We start from the raw sequence: 26,829 nt of genomic DNA, 5'->3' as shown, positions 1-26,829 counted from the left end.
TAGCTAGCTCTCCCAATTCAACACCTGTGATTACTGTATGCCTCGCTGTATGTCTCTCTCAAATGTCAATATGCCTTGTATACTGTTGTTCAGGTTAGTTATCATTGTTTTAGTTTACAATGGAGCCCCTAGTTCCACTCTTCATACCCCTGATACTTCCTTTGTCCCACCTCCCACACATGCGGTGACCTCACCCATTCATCACCCAGTGCCTGGGCTTACCTCCGCTGTACCCGCACCCCACCATACCCCTGTCTGCGCATTATGCCCTGAATATATTCTACCATGCCCAGAAATGTGCTCCTTTTATTCTCTGTCCCCAACGCTCTAGGCGACCAGTTTTGATAGCCTTTAGCCGCACCCTCATACTACTCCTCCTCTGTTCCGATGGTGATGTGGAGGTAAACCCAGGCCCTGCATGTCCCCAGGCACCCTCATTTGTTGACTTCTGTGATCGAAAAAGCCTTGGTTTCATGCATGTCAACATCAGAAGCCTCCTCCCTAAGTTTGTTTTACTCACTGCTTTAGCACACTCTGCTAACCCTGATGTCCTTGCCGTGTCTGAATCCTGGCTCAGGAAGGCCACCAAAAATTCTGAGATTTCCATACCCAACTATAACATTTTCCGTCAAGATAGAACTGCCAAAGAGGGAGGAGTTGCAGTCTACTGCAGAGATAGCCTGCAAAGTAAGGTCATACTTTCCAGGTTCATACCCAAACAGGTCGAACTACTAATTTAGAAAATTACTCTCTCCAGAAATAAGTCTCTCACCGACCCCCCTCAGCTCCCAGCTGTGCCCTGGACACCATTTGTGAATTGATCGCCCAACATCTAGCTTCAAAGCTTGTTCTGTTAGGTGACCTAAACTGGGATATGCTTAACACCCCGGCAGTCCTACAATCTAAGCTAGATGCCCTCAATCTCACACAAATCATCAAGGAACCCACCAGGTACAACCCTAAATCTGTAAACAAGGGCACCCTCATAGACGTCATCCTGACCAACTGGCCCTCCAAATACACCTCCGATGTCTTCAACCAGGATCTCAGCTATCACTGCCTCATTGCCTGTATCCTCTACGGAGCCGCAGTCAAACAACCACCCCTCATCACTGTCAAACGCTCCCTAAAACACTTCTGTGAGCAGGCCTTTCTAATCGACCTGGCCCGGGTATCCTGGAAGGACATTGACCTCATCCCGTCAATTGAGGATGCCTGGTCATTCTTTAAAAGTAACTTCCTCACCATTTTAGATAAGCATGCTCCGTTCAAAAAATGCAGAACTAAGAACAGATATAGCCCTTGGTTCACTCCAGACCTGACTGCCCTCGACCAGCACAAAAACATCCTGTGGCGGACTGCAATAGCATCGAATAGTCCCCGTGATATGCAACTGTTCAGGGAAGTCAGGAACCAATACACGCAGTCAGTCAGGAAAGCTAAGGCTAGCTTCTTCCGGCAGTAGTATGCATCCTGTTGCCCCAACTCCAAAACGTTCTGGGACACTGGGAAGTCCATGGAGAACAAGAGCACCTCCTCCCAGCTGCCCACTGCACTGAGGCTAGGTAACACGGTCACCACCGATAAATCCCTGATTATCGAAAACTTCAACAAGCATTTCTCAATGGCTGGCCATGCCTTCCGCCTGGCTACTCCAACCTCGGCCAACAGCTCCGCCCCCCCGCAGCTACTCGCCCAAGCCTCTCCAGGTTCTCCTTTACCCAAATCCAGATAGCAGATGTTCTGAAAGAGCTGCAAAACCTGGACCCGTACAAATCAGCTGGGCTTGACAATCTGGACCCTCTATTTCTGAAACTATCCGCCGCCATTGTCGCAACCCCTATTACCAGCCTGTTCAACCTCTCTTTCATATCGTCTGAGATCCCCAAGGATTGGAAAGCTGCCGCAGTCATCCCCCTCTTCAAAGGGGGAGACACCCTGGACCCAAACTGTTACAGACCTATATCCATCCTGCCCTGCCTATCTAAGGTCTTCGAAAGCCAAGTCGACAAACAGGTCAGTGACCATCTCGAATCCCACCGTACCTTCTCTGCTGTGCAATCTGGTTTCCGAGCCGGTCACGGGTGCACCTCAGCCACGCTCAAGGTACTAAACGATATCATAACCGCCATCGATAAACGACAGTACTGTGCAGCCGTCTTCATCGACCTTGTCAAGGCTTTCGACTCTGTCAATCACCATATTCTTATCGGCAGACTCAGTAGCCTTGGTTTTTCGTATGACTGCTTTGCCTGGTTCACCAATTACATTGCAGACAGAGTTCAGTGTGTCAAATCGGAGGGCATGCTGTCCGGTCCTCTGGCAGTCTCTATGGGGGTGCCACAGGGTTCAATCCTCGGGCCGACTCTTTTCTCTGTATATATCAATGATGTTGCTCTTGCTGCGGGTGATTCCCTGATCCACCTCTACGCAGACGACACCATTCTATATACTTCCGGCCCGTCCTTGAACACTGTGCTTTCTAACCTCCAAACGAGCTTCAATGTCATACAACACTCCTTCCGTGGCCTCCAACTGCTCTTAAACGCTAGTAAAACCAAATGCATGCTTTTCAACCGTTCGCTGCCTGCACCCACACGCCCGACTAGCATCACCCCCCTGGATGGTTCCGACCTTGAATATGTGGACATCTATAAGTACCTAGGTGTCTGGCTAGACTGTAAACTCTCCTTCCAGACTCATATCAAACATCTCCAATCGAAAATCAAATCAAGAGTCGGCTTTCTATTCCGCAACAAAGCCTCCTTCACTCACACCGCCAAACTTACCCTAGTAAAACTGACTATCCTACCGATCCTCGACTTCGGCGATGTCATCAACAAAATTGCTTCCAACACTCTACTCAGCAAACTGGATGCAGTTTATCACAGTGCCATCCGTTTTGTCACTAAAGCACCTTATACCACCCACCACTGCGACTTGTATGCTCTAGTCGGCTGGCCCTCGCTACATATTCTTCGCCAGACCCACTGGCTCCAGGTCATATACATGTCCATGCTAGGTAAAGCTCCGCCTTATCTCAGTTCACTGGTCACGATGGCAACACCCATCCGTAGCACGCGCTCCAGCAGGTGTATCTCACTGATCATCCCTAAAGCCAACACCTCATTTGGCCGCCTTTCGTTCCAGTACTCTGCTGCCTGTGACTGGAACGAATTGCAAAAATCGCTGAAGTTGGAGACTTTTATCTCCCTCACCAACTTCAAATATCTGCTATCTGAGCAGCTAACCGATCGCTGCAGCTGTACATAGTCTATCAGTAAATAGCCCACCCATTTTTACCTACCTCATCCCCATACTGTTTTTATTTATTTACTTTTCTGCTCTTTTGCACACCAATATCTCTACCTGTACATGACCATCTGATCATTTATCACTCCAGTGTTAATCTGCAAAATTGTAATTATTCGCCTACCTCCTCATGCCTTTTGTACACAAAGTATATAGACTCCCCTTTTTTTCTACTGTGTTATTGACTTGTTAATTGTTTACTCCATGTGTAACTCTGTGTTGTCTGTTCACACTGCTATGCTTTATCTTGGCCAGGTCGCAGTTTCAAATGAGAACTTGTTCTCAACTAGCCTACTTGGTTAAATAAAGGTGAAAAAAAAATGCACATTCTCCATCCACAGTGCCCTAGCAAAACCCAAGCCTACCCTGTCCACAATACCCTAGCAAAACCCAAGCCTACCCCGTTAAACAATACCCTAGCAAAACCCAAGCCTACCCTGTCCACAATACCCTAGCAAAACCCAAGCCTATCCCGTTAAACAATACCCTAGCAAAACACAAGCCTACCCCATCAACAATACCCTAGCAAAACCCAAGCCTACCCCGTCAACAATACCCTAGCAAAACCCAAACCTACCCAGTCCACAATACCCTAGCAAAACCCAAGCCTATCCCGTTAAACAATACCCTAGCAAAACCCAAGCCTACTCTGTGATAGGAGCTCTCACCTATGCCCCTAGTGGACGGATTTGAAAGCATCTCTCGACATCCTGAGTACTGGATCACATAAACGTCCCCATTCGTCAACTATAATGGATGAATTCTTATACAAATCAGTTAAGTACAATAGTGTCTATGCAAATCCATCACGCCTACCATAAATCAGTTTTTGTCACAGTCAAACACTAGCATACATGTTTATAATAACCATACAATTCTCCACGTTAGCCATGATTTAACCAGTCTGCCGAGCTACCTCTAAATGAAAGGTAGGGCTCCCGAGTAACGCAGTGGTCTAAGGCACTGCATCTTAGTACTAAGAGGTGTCACTATAGTCCCTATAGTTTGATTCCAGGCTGTATCACATCTGGACGTGATTGGGAGTCCCATCGGGCGTCGGACTATTGGCCCCGGGTAGTACGTCACTGATAAGAATTTGTTCATAACTGACTTGGTTACTTTAAAACAAAGATACAGACCACCAGCAATGACGCACGCAGAAACAGGCAGGCTAAAGGGTCCATCATCCGCGTTTACAGAACCAGATAAACAGGCCACTAACCATACAAGACAAGCAGGTACATGGGGAAAGTCTAAACTAGAGCTGACCACCATGATTCCCAGGCTCCAGATAGTGTCCAGGAGACAGAGGATGAGTCCCAAATGGCGGCCTATTCCCTGTAGAGCCCTTATGGGGGCCATGGTCAGAAAGTAGTGCACTAAAATAGGAATAGGACGCCATTTGGAATGCAGACTGAGAGACAGATTGCATTACATGAACAGAAATAGATGTGTGTCTGTATGGCTGTACAGGGGTTGAGACTGGTGGTACACACATTCAACTGCTAGCCTGATGTGCTGCCTCTATCAGTTATTCTGCTTGACAGGGGAGTCTTCCTCTAGGAAAATATTGTGGTTCTCAACAAGGATTGTGTATTCAGTCACTTGACGGATGGATGTTGGCAACAGTTTTGAGCACACCTTTCATCTCTGGGTATTTAGGGTGTATTCAAACGCTGCACATGCTGGTGTCCCAGTACATGCTGGTGTCCCAGTACATGCTGGTGTCCCAGTACATGCTGGTGTCCCAGTACATGCTGGTGTTCCAGTACATATTGGTGTCCCAGTACATGATGGTGTTCCAGTACATGTTGGTGTCCCAGTACATATTGGTGTTCCAGTACAACAAACAAACAAGCCTCCCTGTGTTGGTCCTCAGACATGACAATAACACAGCTGACATCTAGAGTCCAGACTCTGAAATCCTCATGGTTTCCTGTCTCAGTCATTTTGTGATTTAATATATTTTAAAATCAGAGTGCCACACCCGATCATTCAGCATCTTTAAGTAGAACAATTCGGTCAACTCAGCTCACAGCAGCGTACAACTATAGCCGTCCTAAAATAGCACCCTGTTCCCTACAGGGTGTAATATTTCTGACAAGAAACCACGGACATAAGTCGTGTACTATATAGGGAATAGGGCGTCATTTGGGATTCATAGCCTAGTATTTCCCAGTCTGGGATAGAAGATAAAACAGGTCACCCCCCCAAAAAAATTAAGTATTCGTCACGGTGATGAATTGAGTAATATGTGATGTTCTAAACGTGTTGTCAGACTGGTTATATTGCTTGATACAGGGTGCTATACACATCTAGGCTAGGCTAGCAGACCGATCCTGGTTTTGCCCGTGTCTCACGTTCAGTGTTTACATCTCAGAATAGGAACCGTTCGCCCTATCCAATTAAATCTTATTCACATTAATCTAAGACGGTAAAACTTATCCTAGATCCTACTCTGAGACTCTTTAAGAAAATGGGTTTATATCTATATGCGTTGGCCCTATTTCAAGGACATGATACTGTATATGCAGGATGTATCCAAAAGCATGTGGGCAATCTCTCAACTTAGAGGATTCAGCTTTTTCAGCCACACCCGTTGCTGACAGGTGTATAGAATCGAGCGCACAGCCATGCAATCTCCATAGACAAACATTTAGAGTAGAACGGCCTATACTGAAGAGCTCAGTGCTAAAGCTGCCCCGGATAACTGTAAGTGGATATATTGTGAAGTGGAAAAGTCTAGGAGCAACAACGGTTACAGCCGCAAAGTGGTAGGCCACACAACCTCACAAAACAGGACCGCCGAGTGCTCATCTGTCCTCGGTTGCAACACTCAATAGCGAGTTTCAAACTGCCTCAACGTCAGCACAATAACTGTTTGTCGGGGGCTTCATGAAATGGGTTTCCATGGCCGAGCAGACGCACACATTCCTAAGATCTTCATGCACAATGCCAAGCGTCGGCTTGAGTGATGTAGAGCTCCCCGCCATTGGACTCTGGAGCAGTGGAAACGTGTTCTCTGGAGTGATGAATCAGGCTTCACCATCTGGCAGTCCATTGGATGAATTTGGGTTTGGCTGATGCCAGGAGAACGCTACCTGCCCCAATGCATAGTGGCAACTGTAAAGTTTGGTGAAGGAGGAATAATGGTCTGGGGCTGTTTTTCACGGTTCGGGCTAAGCCCCTTAGTTCCAGAGAAGGGAAATCTTAACGCTACAGCATACAATGCCATTCTAGATGATTCTGTGCTTTCAACTTTGTAGCAACAGTTTGGGGAAGGCCCTTTCCTGTTTCAGCATGACAATCAATATAGCCCTTCTTACATCAGCTGATATCTCAAAGTGCTGTACAGAAACCCAGCCTAAAACCCCAAACAGCAAGCAATGCAGGTGTAGAAGCACAGTGGCTAGGAAAAACTCCCTAGAAAGGCCAAAACCTAGGAAGAAACCTAGAGAGGAACCAGGGTACGAGGGGTGGCCAGTCCTCTTCTGACTTTGCACAAAGCACAGAGCCCTGACCCCAACATCCGTACCCAACCTCACTAATACTCTTGTCACTGAGTGGTAGCAATTCCCGCAGCAATGTTCCAAGATCTAGTGGAAAGCATTTCTAGAACAGTGGTGGCTGTTTTAGCAGCAAAGGGGGACCAACTCCATATTAAAGCCCATGATTTTGGAATGAGATGTTCGACGAGCAGGTGTCCATATACTTTTGGTCATGTAGAGTATATCGATGAGAGAAACATAGCCAAGCACAAGCACCAGTACCATTATCCACTCCTTGAGGAAGACAGAATGCTGGCTCACCAGGCTACAGTACCATTATCCACTCCTTGAGGACGACAGAATGCTGGCTCACAAGGCTACAGTACCATTATCTACTCCTTGAGGAAGACAGAATGCTGGGTCACAAAGCTACAGTACCATTATCCACTCTTTGAGGAAGACAGAACGCAGGTTCACCAGGCTACAGTACCATTATCCACTCCTTGAGGAAGACAGAACGCTGGCTCACCAGGCTATAGTACCATTATCCACTCCTTGAGGACGACAGAACGCTGGGTCACAAGGCTACAGTACCATTATCCACTCCTTGAGGAAGACAGAAGCTTCCTTGCGATACAGCTACAGAACAACTAGTCTTCCTGAGGCAGGTTCATATTGTTTGGAGCCAGGGCATATCCACACAAAACCGTAACCACCGCATGAAGCTTCTGAAGGATTGGAGGTCAACCATCGACAGGCGATTCTCTCGTACTTTGTGATTATTTAGCCTGCTATTCGCCCACACCCATGTATCCCTCCACAGAGCACGGTACACATCATCTTCCATTTTATGTATTGTATCACGAGGATCCAAAGCCAAATAAAGACACGCCAGGAACGCCTCTGTATTACTCTACAAAAAATAATGTTAATAATAATAATAATAATAATTAAATAAATAATAAATTAATAATAATAAAAATAAAATAAAAACGATAAACGATAGTGAAACCTGGAATGGAGAAAACCCGTGGTAAATATACAGGAACACTGGTCTATTGAAGACTGAAACATTGGTTTATGATCAATCACAAGTTTGTATGTATGTATTCAGTTTACATGGATGTTTAAAACGGTGGTCGTTGGACGTCTCCTGCCAGAGAAAGTTGCAGATTTTAAATCCTTCTCTAATCTATTCTGCAGTCCGCTGCATGAATAATCAATGTTCTGTAGATATTTCCGCCGTCCACAGCCCATTGGAAACGGCTGAGCCTAATTAGCCAACTGATGTGTGGGGAGAAATTGGGGGGGCGGGGAATAACCCCCCAAAAGAAAAACCAAAGAAACACAAACACACACACAAACACACTCAACCCCTAGGACCAATAGAGGATTATGGGAGTGGAGCGCCGTCGGTAGATAAACCAGAACGATACAGAACAAAACCCTGAAACCAGGAAGAGGAAGCCCTTTTGGTGAATAAGATGCTCATTAAACTCTTCTGTAACAGATTGCGTCCCAAATGGCACACTATTCCCTAAATATATATATAGAGAGAGAGACAGAGTCAGAGAGAGGGAGGGAGGGAGGGACAGAGAGACAGAGAAACACAGAGAGACAGAGACAGAGACAGAGACAGAGAGAGAGAGAGAGAGAAAGACAGAGAGAGAGAGAGAGAGAGAGAGAGAGAGAGAGGGAGATGGAGACAGAGAGAGACAAAGAGAGAGAGACAGAGAGAAAGAGAAAGACAGAGAAAGACCAAGAGAGAGAGAGAGAGAGAGAGACAGAGAAAGACAGAGAGAGACAGAGACAGAGAAAGACAGAGAGAGAGAGAGAGAGACAGAGAGAGAGACAGACGGAGAGAGACAGAGAGAGAGAGAGAGACAGAGAGAGACAGAGAGAGAGAGCGAGAGAGACATAGAGAGACAGAGAGAGAGAGACAGAGAGAGAGAGACAGAGAGAGAGATAGAGAGAGAGCGAGACAGAGAGAGACAGAGAGAGAGAGAGAGAGAGAGAGAGGGACAGAGAGAGACAGACAGAGAGAGACAGAGAGAGACAGTGAGAGACAGAGGAAGACAGAGAGAGACAGAGAGAGACAGAGAGAGAGAGCGAGAGAGAGAGAGAGAGAGAGAGAGAGAGAGAGAGACAAACAGAGAGAGACAGACAGAGACAGACAGAGAGAGACAGACAGAGAGAGACAGAGAGAGACAGTGAGAGACAGAGGAAGACAGAGAGAGACAGAGAGAGACAGAGAGAGAGAGAGAGAGAGAGAGAGAGAGAGAGAGAGAGAGAGACAAACAGAGAGAGACAGACAGAGACAGACAGAGAGAGACAGAGAGAGACAGAGAGAGAGAGAGAGAGAGAGAGAGAGAGAGAGAGAGAGAGAGAGAGAGAGAGAGAGAGAGAGAGAGAGAGAGAGAGAGAGAGAGAGAGAGAGAGAGAGCCCTGTGGGCCCTGGTCGAAAGTAGTGCACTATAAAGAGAATAGGGTGCCAGTTGGTAGCTGTATCACACTCATCCTGTGAATAATAAAGGGGGAAAACAGAGTATGTCAGGGCAGATGATATTAACAGGCTTTTTACCATGGCTTTGCTGGACCTGCTAACTGTGATTTTATTGCCAGGTGTGAACCAGTAGGTGATTATGTTAAAGCGTGGACCTCTGTCAAACTGGAACCGCCGAGGCAACAAAATGACACATTAATCAAATGCATGTGCATCACATTACAATTACTGGTTGTTTTAACCAGCATACGTTAGCAGGTTGTATTACAACCCGGACGTGATTGGGAGTCCCGTAGGGCGGCGCACAATTGGCCCGGCGTCGTCCGGGTTTGGACGGGGTAGGCCGTCATTGTAAATAACAATTTGTTCTTAAATGACTTGGCATGTTCAATTAAGGTTAAATAAAAAATATATATAAATATTAAAAAAATTGCAGGCTCAGTATCTTGTTAGTTTATAAGCTAGAATATTGCTACAGCCTAAATTTTGTCTCATGAAAATCTAGCTGAGTAAGTTATTTCCCTGTCTTCCTGACCCGGGGCTTGATCCCGGGACCCTATGTACACAACACTCCATCACTCAAAGTCAACAATACTATCTGACAGGGCAAGACTAGAGCCAACTGTCAAACCGTGAGGCATCTCTGGGAGGGTGTCATCATGGCCAGATGGCTGCTAGGGCTTCAAGAGCCTCCCCACTCATATCTGTTTCATCTCTAAAAAATCTCTAACAAAACAAAACGACCACTATCCAAAAACGTCGATTAGCTGCCTTTGCTAAGAGGTCAGCATGAAGATCAATGTTTTTTTATTATTTTTAAATTTTACCTTTATTTAAACAGGCAAGTCAGTTAAGAACATATTCTTATTTTCAATGATGGCCTGGGAACAGTGGGTTAACTGCCTGTTCAGGGGCAGAAAGACAGATTTGTACCTTGTCAGCTCAGGGGTTTGAACTCGCAACCTTCCGGTTACTAGTCCAACGCTCTAACCACTAGGCTACGCTGTCTTCCCGAGCTCCATTTTTATGGAATGGTCTGCCTACCCATGTGAGAGACGCACGTCTTTACTGAAGACTCATCTCTTCAGTGGGTCATATGATTGAGTGTAGTCTGGCCCAGGAGTGTGAAGGTGAATGGAAAGGCTCTGGAGCAACGAACCGCCCTTGCTGTCTCTGCCTGGCCTGTTCCCCTCTCTCCACTGGGATTCTCTGCCTCTAACCATATTACAGGGGCTGAGACATTGAATTACTAGGGCTCTTTAATACCGTTCCTAGGAGGGGTGCGTCACTTGAGTGGGTTGAGTCACTGATGTGATCTTCCTGTCTGGGTTGGCACCCCCCTTGTGTTGTGCCGTGGCAGAGATCTTTGTGGGCTATACTCGGCCTTGTCTCAGGATGGTAAGTTGGTGGTTGAAGATATCCCTCTAGTGGTGTGGGGGCTGTGCTTTGGCAAAGTGGGTGGGGTTATATCCTTCCTGTGTGGTCCTGTCCGGGGGTGTCCTCGGATGGGGCCACAGTGTCTCCTGACCCCTCCTGTCTCAGCCTCCAGTATTTATGCTGCAGTAGTTTATGTGTCGGGGGGCTAGGGTCAGTTTGTTATATCTGGAGTACTTCTCCTGTCCTATCCGGTGTCCTGTGTGAATTTAAGTATGCCCTCTCTAATTCTCTCTTTCTTTCTTTCTTTCTCTCTCTCAGAGGACCTGAGCCCTAGGACCATGCCTCAGGACTACCTGAGGCATGGTCCTAGACTACCCCAGTCCACCAGGCTGTGCTGATGCTCCAGTTTCAACTGTTCTGCCTGTGATTATTATTATTGACCATGCTGGTCATTTATGAACATTTGAACATCTTGGCCATGTTCTGTTATAATCTCCACCCGGCACAGCCAGAAGAGGACTGACCACCACACATAGCCTGGTTCCTCTCTAGGTTTCTTTCTAGGTTTTGGCCATTCTAGGGAGCTTTTCCTAGCCACCGTGATTCTACACCTGCATTGCTTGCTGTTTGGGGTTTTAGGCTGGGTTTCTGTACAGCACTTTGAGATATCAGCTGATGTACGAAGGGCTATATAAAATAAATTTGATTTGATTTGATTTGAGAACGTACGATAACATTAGAGAATATAAGATAACACTAGAGAACATTAGAGAATATAAGATAACACTAGAGAACATTAGAGAATATAAGATAACATACGATAACATTAGAGAACACTAGAGAACATTAGAGAACATACAATAACACTAGAGAACATAGGATAACACTAGAGAACATTAGAGAACATACGATAACACTAGAGAACATTAGAGAATATAAGATAACACTAGAGAACATTAGAGAATATAAGATAACACTAGAGAACATTAGAGAATATAAGATAACATTAGAGAACTTTAGAGAATATAAGATAAAACTAGAGAACATTAGAGAATATAAGATAACACTGGAGAACATTAGAGAATATAAGATAACACTAGAGAACATTAGAGAATATAAGATAACACTAGATAACATTAGAGAATGTAAGATAACACTAGAGAACATAGGATAACACTAGAGAACAGTAGACAACATACGATAACACTAGAGAACATTAGAGAATATAAGATTACACTAGAGAACATAGGATAACACTACAGAACATTAGAGAACATACGATAACACTAGAGAACATTAGAGAATATAACATAACACTAGAGAACATAGGATACACTAGAGAACATTAGAGAATATAAGATAACACTAGAGAACATAGGATAACACTAGAGAACATTCCCCAGATAGGTCACTTTAACACTCACCTGATTCTCTGGACAGCTGATGAAAGGCATCTACTCCCTTCTCTCCATAGGATCCTTCTGACGCGACGGTAGATACGTAGTTCCAGCCCATGGCCTTGACTATGTCCACCATGGCTTGGGCTTGGAATGAGTCCGGAGGCACCACGCGAGAGAAGAAGTCGTATCGTCGGTCGTCGCTCAGCTCCGGGGCCGTGGAGGCATAGCTGATCTGAGGAATCTGAGGAGAGAGGGAAGAAGGGTTAAGATGGAGAGGACATCATAATGCCAATCATGGCTGTTTTCTCGGGTTGGGGAATGTAAAGTAGATATAGTAGTACTCTGATGCGTAACAGCTTGCTCCACAAGGTGGAATACGATGTGCTGGACAGATGGCAGTCAGCAATAGGACTGCACTTGTCACACAGTACCAGTCAAAATATATTGAAGACATCACAACTATGGAATAACACATATGGAATCATGTAGTAACCAAAAAAGTGGTAAACAAATCAAAATATATTTAATATTTTTGATTCTTAAAAGTAGCATTGATGATGACAGCTTTGCACACTCTTGGCATTATCTCAACCAGTTTCACCTGGAATGCTTTCCCAACAGTCTTGGAGGAGTTCCCACATATGCTGAGCACCTGTTCTTTGCTTTTTTTTCTTTCACTCTGCAGTCCAACTCATCACAAACCATCTGAGTTGGGATGTGGTCGGGTGATTGTGGAGGCCAGGTCATCTGATGCTAAACTCCATCACGCTCCCTCTTGGTCAAATAGCACTTACACAGCCTGAAGGTGTGTTGGGTCATTGTCCTCTTGAAAAGCAAATGATAGTCCCACTAAGTGTAAATCAGATGGGATGGCGTATCGCTGCAGAATGCTGTGGTAGCCATGCTAGTTAAGTATACCTTGAATTCTAAATAAATCACTGACAGTGTCAACAGCAATGTACCCCCACACCATCACACCACCTCCTCGATGCTTCAAGGTGGGAACCACACATGCAGAGATCATTCGTTCACCAACTCTGCATCTCACAAAGACATGGAACCAAATATCCCAGATTTTCACCTGTCTAATGCCCATTTCTTGTGTGTTTTGGCCAAAGCAAGTCTCTTCATTTTATTGGTGTTCTTTAGTAGTGGTTTCTTTGCAGCAATTCAACCATGAAGGCATAATTTTGAGATGTGTCTGTTACTTGAACTCTGTGAGGCATTTATTTGTATTTGGGCAAAAAATTCGGAGGCTGGTAACTCTAATGAACGTATCCTCTGCAGCAGAGGTAACTCTGGGTTTTCCTTTCCTGTGACGGTCCTCATGAGAGACAGGTAACTCTAATGAACGTATCCTCTGCAGCAGAGGTAACTCTGGGTTTTCCTTTCCCGTGGCAATCTTCATTAAGAGCCAGTTTCATCATAGCGCTTGATGGTTTTTGCAACTGCACTTAAAGAAACTATCAAAGTTCTTGAAATTGTCCGGATTGACTGACCTTAATGTCTTAAAATAATGATGGACTGTCGTTTCTCTTTTCTTATTTGAGCAGTTCTTGCCATAATATGGACTTGTCAAATAGGTCTATCTTCTATATATCAACCCTACGTTGTCACAACACAACTGATTGGCTCAAACACATTAAGTAGGAAAGAAATTCCACTATTTAACTTTTAAAAAGGCACACCTGTTAATTAATTGGAATGCATTCCAGTTGACTACGTCATGAAGCTGGTTGAGAGAATACCAAGAGTGTCCAAAGCTGTCATAATAATAATAATAATATATGCCATTTAGCAGACGCTTTTATCCAAAGCGACTTACAGTCATGTGTGCATACAGTCATCAAGGCAAAGGGTGGCTACTTTGAAGAATCTCAAATATAAATACACTTTTTTGGTTAATGCATGATTCCACATCTGTTTTTTCATAGTTTTGACCTCTTCACTATTATTCAACAATGTAGAAAATAATACAATTAAAGACAAAACCCTGAAAGAGTAGGTGTTTTAAAATATGTGAGGGTACTGCACATTATCCATCATCTTATATTTTTTTTGAATATATGAAAATATTAAATGTATTGTCAATCATCTGATGAATAGGCCTTTCCTACTATAAAATAAAAATGGTGCCGTCTGGTTTGTTTAACACAATCCTGTGTTACTATTGATCTCTATAGCCTGTGTTACTATTGATCTCTATAGCCTGTGTTACTATTGATCTCTATAGCCTGTGTTACTATTGATCTCTATAGCCTGTGTTACTATTGATCTCTATAGCCTGTGTTACTATTGATCTCTATAGCCTGTGTTACTATTGATCTCTATAGCCTGTGTTACTATTGATCTCTATAGCCTGTGTTACTATTGATCTCTATAGCCTGTGTTACTATTGATCTCTATAGCCTGTGTTACTATTGATCTCTATAGCCTGTGTTACTATTGATCACTATAGCCTGTGTTACTATTGATCTCTATAGCCTGTGTTACTATTGATCTCTATAGCCTGTGTTACTATTGATCACTATAGCCTGTGTTACTATTGATCTCTATAGCCTGTGTTACTATTGATCACTATAGCCTGTGTTACTATTGATCTCTATAGCCTGTGTTACTATTGATCTCTATAGCCTGTGTTACTATTGATCACTATAGCCTGTGTTACTATTGATCTCTATAGCCTGTGTTACTATTGATCACTATAGCCTGTGTTACTATTGATCTCTATAGCCTGTGTTACTATTGATCTCTATAGCCTGTGTTACTATTGATCTCTATAGCCTGTGTTACTATTGATCACTATAGCCTGTGTTACTATTGATCTCTATAGCCTGTGTTACTATTGATCACTATAGCCTGTGTTACTATTGATCACTATAGCCTGTGTTACTATTGATCTCTATAGCCTGTGTTACTATTGATCTCTATAGCCTGTGTTACTATTGATCACTATAGCCTGTGTTACTATTGATCTCTATAGCCTGTGTTACTATTGATCACTATAGCCTGTGTTACTATTGATCTCTATAGCCTGTGTTACTATTGATCTCTATAGCCTGTGTTACTATTGATCTCTATAGCCTGTGTTACTATTGATCTCTATAGCCTGTGTTACTATTGATCTCTATAGCCTGTGTTACTATTGATCTCTATAGCCTGTGTTACTATTGATCTCTATAGCCTGTGTTACTATTGATCTCTATAGCCTGTGTTACTATTGATCACTATAGCCTGTGTTACTATTGATCTCTATAGCCTGTGTTACTATTGATCTCTATAGCCTGTGTTACTATTGATCACTATAGCCTGTGTTACTATTGATCTCTATAGCCTGTGTTACTATTGATCACTATAGCCTGTGTTACTATTGATCTCTATAGCCTGTGTTACTATTGATCTCTATAGCCTGTGTTACTATTGATCTCTATAGCCTGTGTTACTTTTGATCACTATAGCCTGTGTTACTATTGATCTCTATAGCCTGTGTTACTATTGATCACTATAGCCTGTGTTACTATTGATCTCTATAGCCTGTGTTGCTATTGATCTCTATCGCCTGTGTTACTATTGATCTCTATAGCCTGTGTTACTATTGATCTCTATAGCCTGCACAGTTCTCTGCATTTACATGCGTGAGTCCTTTGCTCTTCTGACGTGAATAACCTGTGAGTTTAATCCTTACCTACAGTATGTAACATTGTATTTGTTGTCTAGACAGCATTGTGTGTCTGGGCTCTGAGAAACCAGTCAAATACCACTGAATAGACAATCCGGTGTGTCTGGGCTCTGAGAAACCAGTCAAATACCACTGAATAGACAATCCTGTGTGTCTGGGCTCTGAGAAACAAGTCAAATACCACTGAATAGACAATCCTGTGTGTCTGGGCTCTGAGAAACCAGTCAAATACCACTCAATAGACAATCCTGTGTGTCTGGGCTCTGAGAAACCAGTCAAATACCACTCAATAGACAATCCTGTGTGTCTGGGCTCTGAGAAACCAGTCAAATACCACTCAATAGACAATCCTGTGTGTCTGGGCTCTGAGAAACCAGTCAAATACCACTCAATAGACAATCCTGTGTGTCTGGGCTCTGATAAACCTGGCGACATGACTTGGGCTCTGAAGCCATGTTCACACTGCAGGCCTTAATGCTCAAATCATTTGTGTTTTTCAAAATCCATTTTGCAATATAACTGACTGTCCAAACAGCCAGTTCCAAGCGACCGAGTTATTTATGTGTGATTGGACAGCAGTCGTATGCTTACCATGGCTATGCTAGCTGTAATAGTAATGACAGGTGTGTGAGCAGTATTGAAGGCTGATTTGTAGCAGCGCTCATGCTTCCTATAACTCAGAAGTTAGATAGCAACCTAAGGTGAAAACAAAGGCTGCCATGGCCTTTTCCAATTTCCTTTGAATGTTCAAAATCATAATGTAAGAACACTGTTAAATCATCAAAGGATAAGATCCCCCAACTTTCAAAACAAGTCATTTTTGGCTAGCCACAGTTCTCAACTAGCTAGCCACAGCAGTCAACTAAGCTAGCCACATTAGTTAACTAGCTAGCCACACTAGTTAACTAGCTAGCCACATTAGTTAACTAGCTAGCCACACTAGTTAACTAGCTAGCCACACTAGTTAACTAGCTAGACACAGCAGTGAACTAGCTAGCCACACTAGTTAACTAGCTAGCCACACTAGTTAACTAGCTAGACACAGCAGTCCACGAGCTAGCCACGGCAGTCAATGAGCTAGCCACACTAGTTAACTATCTAGCCACAGCAGTCAACTAGCTAGCCACAGCAGTCAACTAGCTAACTAGGTAGCTGTTTAGCAAGCAACAAGATATGCAGCTGGCCACACTAGTTCTATAGCTAGCCACAGCAGTCAACTAGCTAGCCACAGCTAGTAAACCAGCTAGCCACAGCAGTCAACTAGCTAACTAGGTAGCTGTTTAGCAAGCAACAAGATATGCAGCTGGCCACACTAGTTCTATAGCTAGCCACAGCAGTCAACTAGCTAGCCACAGCTAGTAAACTAGCTAGCCACAGCAGTCAACTAGCTAACTAGGTAGCTGTTTAGCAAGCAACAAGATATGCAGAATAAAAGTCTAACAAACACTCAAGTGACATGGCCTAGAAACAGATTTGTATCTCACTTCAAACCACCTACGAAGGTCGATTTGAGTCACTTCAAACTGCCAATGTGAACACGTCTTTAAAAGCCAATGTTCAATCATGAACCAATTCTGGCAGACATTTCCAAACAAGCTTTACAGGGATACTGAAAGTTCAATTTTTTTTATGGCCGGGGATAATTGCAAGTTTTGACATCTCCTTGCCTTCGGCAAAACTTCACAGCTCAAAGTTATTAATGTTGAATACATGTTATATCATGAATATATAGCATATTTCAAACTGTTTTTCCACGAGGAAAAATTTCAATTTATGAAGTTCAGAGTTATCAGTAAAATAAGATACGATATGCTTTGCACGGTGCAAAATTGGTCCAGCGACATTCTTGGCTCATCCTGCTCTATTGACTTCTTGTGCCATACCACCGTGAATACGCCTGTTCCGGGTCGGGCCCGGTTAGTACTGGGACGGGAGACCGCCTGGGAATACCAGGTGCCGTAAGCACATTTTTTAAAAGTAAGATATCCCTCAAACTTCTAAATTAGTTTGACACACCTTGCTCTTCATTTAAATGTACATTCCATCAGAAAGTGGTCTGGGATTACTTCAACATTATGTCCATTTAGGTCTGGTCCCTTGGCCTTGTTAATTCTCTCTCAGGAGAGAGCTCCCTCAGCTGTAAATCCAAACAACACGCTGGTTTCTTCAATTAGCCCTTTGATCTCTCTTAATTTAATGGGAGGAGAGTAGAAGCAATCATCTGTAAATACTGCCCATCATTAGAGGAGTGGATAAGAAGAACGGATGTGGCTATGAGATTGTAGAAATAAAACCGGTGAAGAACAGAAGTAAAAAATTCAGTCATCAAACATAAAACGATTCAGTCCAACATCATATGACAACTGACCACTGCCAGATAGGAATGGCTATGGGTGATATACTATAGCAGTAAACAATGGCTATGGGTGATATGCTATAGCAGTAAACAATGGCTATGGGTGATACACTATAGGAGTAAACATTGGCTGTGAGTGATACACTATAGCAGTAAACAATGGACAAGTCAGTTAAGAACAAATTCTTATTTTCAATGACGGCCTGGGAACAGTGGGTTAACTGCCTGTTCAGGGGCAGAACGACAGATCTGTACCTGGTCAGTTTAGGGGATTGAACTTGCAACCTAAACAATGGCTATGGGTGATATACTATAGCAGTAAACAATGGCTATGGGTGATACACTATAGCAGTAAACAATGGCTATGGGTGATATACTATAGCAGTAAACAATGGCTATGGGTGATACACTATAGCAGTAAACAATGGCTATGGGTGATATACTATAGCAGTAAACAATGGCTATGGGTGATACACTATAGCAGTAAACAATGGCTATGGGTGATACACTATAGCAGTAAACAATGGCTATGGGTGATACACTATAGCAGTAAACAATGGCTATGGGTGATACAACATAGCAGTAAACAATGGCTATGGGTGATACACTATAGCAGTAAACAATGGCTATGGGTGATACACTATAGCAGTAAACAATGGCTATGGGTGATATACTATAGCAGTAAACAATGGCTATGGGTGATACACTATAGCAGTAAACAATGGCTATGGGTGATACAACATAGCAGTAAACAATGGCTATGGGTGATACACTATAGCAGTAAACAATGGCTATGGGTGATACAACATAGCAGTAAACAATGGCTATGGGTGATATACTATAGGAGTAAACAATGGCTATGGGTGATATGCTATAGCAGTAAACAATGGATATGGGTGATATACTATAGGAGTAAACAATGGCTATGGGTGATATACTATAGCAGTAAACAATGGCTATGGGTGATACACTATAGGAGTAAACAATGGTTATGGGTGATACACTATAGCAGTAACAATGGTTATGGGTGATACACTATAGCAGTAACAATGGTTATGGGTGATACACTATAGCAGTAACAATGGCTATGGGTGATACACTATAGGAGTAAACAATGGCTATGGGTGATACACTATAGCAGTAACAATGGCTATGGGTGATATACTATAGGAGTAAACATTGGCTGTGAGTGATACACTATAGCAGTAAACAATGGACAAGTCAGTTAAGAACGAATTCTTATTTTCAATGACGGCCTGGGAACAGTGGGTTAACTGCCTGTTCAGGGGCAGAACGACAGATCTGTACCTGGTCAGTTTAGGGGATTGAACTTGCAACCTAAACAATGGCTATGGGTGATACACTATAGCAGTAAACAATGGCTATGGGTGATACACTATAGCAGTAAACAATGGTTATGGGTGATATACTATAGCAGTAAACAATGGCTATGGGTGATATACCATAGCAGTAAACAATGGCTATGGGTGATATACTATAGCAGTAAACAATGGCTATGGGTGATACACTATAGCAGTAAACAATGGCTATGGGTGATATACTATAGCAGTAAACAATGGCTATGGGTGATATACTATAGGAGTAAACAATGGCTATGGGTGATATGCTATAGCAGTAAACAATGGATATGGGTGATATACTATAGGAGTAAACAATGGCTATGGGTGATACACTATAGCAGTAAACAATGGCTATGGGTGATAGACTATAGCAGTAAACAATGGCTATGGGTGATATACTATAGCAGTAAACAATGGATATGGGTGATATGCTATAGCAGTAAACAATGGCTATGGGTGATACACTATAGGAGTAAACATTGGCTGTGAGTGATACACTATAGCAGTAAACAATGGACAAGTCAGTTAAGAACAAATTCTTATTTTCAATGACGGCCTGGGAACAGTGGGTTAACTGCCTGTTCAGGGGCAGAACGACAGATCTGTACCTGGTCAGTTTAGGGGATTGAAGTTGCAACCTAAACAATGGCTATGGGTGATATACTATAGGAGTAAACAATGGCTATGGGTGATATACTATAGCAGTAACAATGGCTATGGGTGATATACTATAGCAGTAAACAATGGTTATGGGTGATACACTATAGCAGTAAACAATGGCTATGGGTGATATACTATAGGAGTAAACAATGGCTATGGGTGATACACTATAGCAGTAAACAATGGCTATGGGTGATATACTATAGCAGTAAACAATGGATATGGGTGATACACTATAGCAGTAACAATGGTTATGGGTGATACACTATAGCAGTAACAATGGCTATGGGTGATATACCATAGCAGTAAACAATGGCTATGGGTGATACACTATAGCAGTAAACAATGGCTATGGGTGATATACTATAGGAGTAAACAATGGCTATGGGTGATATGCTATAGCAGTAAACAATGGTTATGGGTGATATGCTATAGGAGTAAACAATGGCTATGGGTGATATACTATAGCAGTAAACAATGGCTATGGGTGATACACTATAGGAGTAAACAATGGTTATGGGTGATACACTATAGCAGTAACAATGGTTATGGGTGATACACTATAGCAGTAACAATGGTTATGGGTGATACACTATAGCAGTAACAATGGCTATGGGTGATACACTATAGGAGTAAACAATGGCTATGGGTGATACACTATAGCAGTAACAATGGCTATGGGTGATATACTATAGGAGTAAACATTGGCTGTGAGTGATACACTATAGCAGTAAACAATGGACAAGTCAGTTAAGAACGAATTCTTATTTTCAATGACGGCCTGGGAACAGTGGGTTAACTGCCTGTTCAGGGGCAGAACGACAGATCTGTACCTGGTCAGTTTAGGGGATTGAACTTGCAACCTAAACAATGGCTATGGGTGATACACTATAGCAGTAAACAATGGCTATGGGTGATACACTATAGCAGTAAACAATGGTTATGGGTGATATACTATAGCAGTAAACAATGGCTATGGGTGATATACCATAGCAGTAAACAATGGCTATGGGTGATATACTATAGCAGTAAACAATGGCTATGGGTGATACACTATAGCAGTAAACAATGGCTATGGGTGATATACTATAGCAGTAAACAATGGCTATGGGTGATATACTATAGCAGTAAACAATGGCTATGGGTGATATACTATAGCAGTAAACAATGGCTATGGGTGATATACTATAGGAGTAAACAATGGCTATGGGTGATATGCTATAGCAGTAAACAATGGATATGGGTGATATACTATAGGAGTAAACAATGGCTATGGGTGATACACTATAGCAGTAAACAATGGCTATGGGTGATATACTATAGCAGTAAACAATGGCTATGGGTGATATACTATAGCAGTAAACAATGGCTATGGGTGATATACTATAGCAGTAAACAATGGCTATGGGTGATATACTATAGGAGTAAACAATGGCTATGGGTGATATGCTATAGCAGTAAACAATGGATATGGGTGATATACTATAGGAGTAAACAATGGCTATGGGTGATACACTATAGCAGTAAACAATGGCTATGGGTGATATACTATAGCAGTAAACAATGGCTATGGGTGATATACTATAGCAGTAAACAATGGATATGGGTGATATGCTATAGCAGTAAACAATGGCTATGGGTGATACACTATAGGAGTAAACATTGGCTGTGAGTGATACACTATAGCAGTAAACAATGGACAAGTCAGTTAAGAACAAATTCTTATTTTCAATGACGGCCTGGGAACAGTGGGTTAACTGCCTGTTCAGGGGCAGAACGACAGATCTGTACCTGGTCAGTTTAGGGGATTGAAGTTGCAACCTAAACAATGGATATGGGTGATATACCATAGCAGTAAACAATGGCTATGGGTGATATACTATAGCAGTAAACAATGGCTATGGGTGATATACTATAGGAGTAAACAATGGCTATGGGTGATATACTATAGCAGTAAACAATGGCTATGGGTGATACACTATAGCAGTAAACAATGGCTATGGGTGATATACTATAGCAGTAAACAATGGATATGGGTGATACACTATAGCAGTAACAATGGTTATGGGTGATACACTATAGCAGTAACAATGGCTATGGGTGATATACCATAGCAGTAAACAATGGCTATGGGTGATACACTATAGCAGTAAACAATGGCTATGGGTGATATACTATAGGAGTAAACAATGGCTATGGGTGATATGCTATAGCAGTAAACAATGGTTATGGGTGATATGCTATAGGAGTAAACAATGGCTATGGGTGATATGCTATAGCAGTAAACAATGGCTATGGGTGATATGCTATAGGAGTAAACAATGGCTATGGGTGATACACTATAGCAGTAAACAATGGCTATGGGTGATATGCTATAGGAGTAAACAATGGCTATGGGTGATACACTATAGCAGTAAACAATGGCTATGGGTGATATACTATAGGAGTAAACAATGGCTATGGGTGATATACTATAGCAGTAAACAAGGGTTATGGGTGATATGCTATAGGAGTAAACAATGGCTATGGGTGATACACTATAGGAGTAAACAATGGCTATGGGTGATATACTATAGCAGTAAACAATGGCTATGGGTGATACACTATAGCAGTAAACAATGGCTATGGGTGATACACTATAGGAGTAAACAATGGTTATGGGTGATACACTATAGCAGTAACAATGGTTATGGGTGATACACTATAGCAGTAACAATGGTTATGGGTGATACACTATAGCAGTAACAATGGTTATGGGTGATACACTATAGCAGTAACAATGGCTATGGGTGATACACTATAGGAGTAAACAATGGCTATGGGTGATACACTATAGCAGTAACAATGGCTATGGGTGATATACTATAGGAGTAAACATTGGCTGTGAGTGATACACTATAGCAGTAAACAATGGACAAGTCAGTTAAGAACGAATTCTTATTTTCAATGACGGCCTGGGAACAGTGGGTTAACTGCCTGTTCAGGGGCAGAACGACAGATCTGTACCTGGTCAGTTTAGGGGATTGAAGTTGCAACCTAAACAATGGCTATGGGTGATATACTATAGCAGTAAACAATGGCTATGGGTGATACACTATAGCAGTAAACAATGGCTATGGGTGATACACTATAGCAGTAAACAATGGCTATGGGTGATACACTATAGCAGTAAACAATGGCTATGGGTGATATACTATAGCAGTAAACAATGGCTATGGGTGATATACTATAGGAGTAAACAATGGCTATGTGTGATACACTATAGCAGTAACAATGGCTATGGGTGATATACTATAGGAGTAAACAATGGCTATGGGTGATATACTATAGCAGTAAACAATGGTTATGGGTGATACAAATAGCTGTGCAGCTCCACTCCCTATCGAATCTGACAGAGCTTGAGGATATTACTAGAAGAATAGGGCAATCTCCCCAAATACAGGTGTGCCAAGCTTGTAGCGTCCTAGCCAAGAAGACTCACAGCTGTAGTCACTGCAAAATGTCCTTCAGCGAAGTATTGAGTAAAGGGTCTGAATACTTTTGTAAATGTAATATTATATTGTTTTTTTTTAGTTATACATTTGCAAACACTTCTGAAAACCTCCATTTTAGAATCAGGCTGTAACGTAACAAAATGTGGAAAAGTCAAGGGGTCTGAATAATTTCCGAATGAACTGTATAGAAAACGTTTGACTTCTGATTGGGTGTAATTGGAGGTCTACCAAGTATTTCAACAGTGCCATGGGGAATCAACAACCTTCCACCTTCCACCCTCTGACTCTTAGGCCTTGAAATTTCTTGTTTCCTGTTTTCTCTCTCGCTCTCTCTCTTCCACAGGAATCAACAACCTTTCACCTTCCACCCTCTGACTCTTAGGCCTTGAAGTTTCTTGTTTCCTGTTTTCTGTCTCGCTCTCTCTCTCTCTCTCTCTCTCTCTCTCTCTCTCTCTCTCTCTCTCTCTCTCTTCCACAGGAATCAACAACCTTTCACCTTCCACCCTCTGACTCTTAGGCCTTGAACACACACACACACACACACACACACACACACACACACACACACACACACACACACACACACACACACACACACACACACACACACACACACACACACACACACACACACACACACACACACACACACACACACACACTAGGGCTGGGCGGTATACCTTATTTTATTTCAGTAGACACCAGTATTGATGCACAGAGCGGTTTGGGTTTTTACTTGACCTTCTGTAACGGCATTTGAATGTTTGGTTTATTAAATGTGATTTGTCGTGTGTAACGTCCCTCAAACCTTTTTCTAGTTCACACCGCTACTTCAATCATCCTTCCTCGCTCTCTCTCCTCTTTCCACACAGACCTAGCCCCGCCTCCTGTCACTCAAGGAGAACATGTGCAGTTGCTTGACCACAAGACACTTGCATGCAGTCTCTATTAGAGGTTAGACGCAGGAGTGAAAATTAATTCCTGTCCTGGTTTTTGTCCTGTCCATTTCTTTCCTGTACTATCCTGACCCCACAACTGATCTATAACGCGCGCAGAAAGATATAGGCTATTGTGTTTGTGTTTATTTTTTTAGGAAGAATTGGAAATAAATTAAGTAAATGCAATATGTGATATGTTGTTGAGTTAACCTGTTTGTGCACTGACTGTAGACCCGAGTCTCTCTGGATAAGAGCGTATTCTAAATGACCTCTAGGTCGATGGATTCAGGCTGGAGGATGAGGACAGAGACGGCCAGCAGGATGCTCTGCTCTACTGGCAGAAAAATGTGACCTACAGCTGAGCACTGCACACATATGAACATGGGTCCTTCTGTAGCTCAGTTGGTAGAGCATGGCGCATGGTGCTTGTAACGCCAGGGTAGTGGGTTCGATTCCCGGGACCACCCATACGTAGAATGTATGCACACATGACTGTAAGTCGCTTTGGATAAAAGCGTCTGCTAAATGGCATATATATATTTACAACACATTAACATTTACAACATGAACAAAACAAACAACAACACTGCATGAGTCTATCTATTTTCATTTCACTCTGGTTTTGTTAAATACACGAACAATCGGGCTTGATGGTAAGGTTGTCGGGTGTAGAGCAGCTTTGCCACAGGCTGCTTGTCCCGCTCTCCGGATGGTAGTCTCCTATTGGATTAAACCACAGTGGGTTTCTTTTTACAAGCAGGTTCCATCGTTGTCAAAGACAACCCCATCGAATTTAGCTAAAATATCGCTCTTTCCTTGTCTACAATGATAATGTTAGTGATAGGTCCTTGCCTGCAACAAGACATTGCAAATCCATTATTGACGTCAACCTCCGGTCAATGCAGCACCATGCAACAATGTGGACGACGTCAACCTCCGGTCAATGCAGCACCATGCAACAATGTGGACGACGTCAACCTCCGGTCAATGCAGCACCATGCAACAATGTGGACGACGTCAACCTCCGGTCAATGCAGCACCATGCAACAATGTGGACGACGTCAACCTCCGGTCAATGCAGCACCATGCAACAATGTGGACGACGTCAACCTCCGGTCAATGCAGCACCATGCAACAATGTGGACGACGTCAACCTCCGGTCAATGCAGCACCATGCAACAATGTGGGACGACGTCAACCTCCGGTCAATGCAGCACCATGCAACAATGTGGACGACGTCAACCTCCGGTCAATGCAGCACCATGCAACAATGTGGACGACGTCAACCTCCGGTCAATGCAGCACCATGCAACAATGTGGACGACGTCAACCTCCGGTCAATGCAGCACCATGCAACAATGTGGACGACGTCAACCTCCGGTCAATGCAGCACCATGCAACAATGTGGACGAAATTAATGTTGTTTCCCACTTTGTTTCTTAATATAAATCCACTAGTGTTCCGTAGTGACACTATTAGTCTGTGTTTCTTACATCAGCTAACAGCTAGTTTGTCTTTTTCTTTCCAAAAAAAAAAATGGATGTTGCACCTAAGTAGTCCAGCTTTAATTAACAGGACGATGACAGGATGAAAGAGACGGTGATGTTAAGAGCTCAATACATCAGATCATCAGGCCAGGCCAGGGCAGACAAACCCAACACGACCCTGCTGTTGGATCAGGAAATCAAAGTCGTCGTCCCCCCTTTCCTTTCCCTTAGTGAGACACCCTATTAAAAAGATAGAGAGCTTTGATACAGGTGGTGTGATGGCTCCATACAACAGGACTAGACAGAGAGCCTTGATACAGGTGGTGTGATGGCTCCATACAACAGGACTAGACAGAGAGCCTTGATACAGGTGGTGTGATGGCTCCATACAACAGGACTAGACAGAGAGCCTTGATACAGGTGGTGTGATGGCTCCATACAACAGGACTAGACAGAGAGCCTTGATACAGGTGGTGTGATGGCTCCATACAACAGGACTAGATAGAGAGCCTTGATACAGGTGGTGTGATGGCTCCATACAACAGGACTAGACAGAGAGCCATGATACAGGTGGTGTGATGGCTCCATACAACAGGACTAGACAGAGAGCCTTGATACAGGTGGTGTGATGGCTCCATACAACAGGACTAGACAGAGAGCCTTGATACAGGTGGTGTGATGGCTCCATACAACAGGACTAGACAGAGCCTTGATACAGGTGGTGTGATGGCTCCATACAACAGGACTAGACAGAGAGCCTTGATACAGGTGGTG

The 26,829-nt window shown here is 43.1% G+C and overlaps 1 protein-coding gene across 1 annotated transcript in view; it reads right to left on the bottom strand.

Annotated features, from left to right (window-relative positions):
• The window catches only part of LOC118389598 (metabotropic glutamate receptor 7-like), a 410,239-nt gene that overhangs the window by 231,846 nt on the left and 151,564 nt on the right, over positions 1–26,829 (bottom strand). The window contains exon 2 of the mRNA XM_052528607.1: positions 12,105–12,321. Within this exon, the coding sequence (XP_052384567.1) occupies positions 12,105–12,321 (217 nt within the window). The remainder of the gene's footprint in view (positions 1–12,104; positions 12,322–26,829) is intronic.

The sequence above is a fragment of the Oncorhynchus keta genome, chromosome 10, assembly GCF_023373465.1.
Source record: "Oncorhynchus keta strain PuntledgeMale-10-30-2019 chromosome 10, Oket_V2, whole genome shotgun sequence".
NCBI lineage: Eukaryota > Metazoa > Chordata > Actinopteri > Salmoniformes > Salmonidae > Oncorhynchus > Oncorhynchus keta.
The sequence above is the reverse complement of the archived record's forward strand: the minus strand, read 5'-3'. Positions and strand labels throughout refer to the sequence as shown.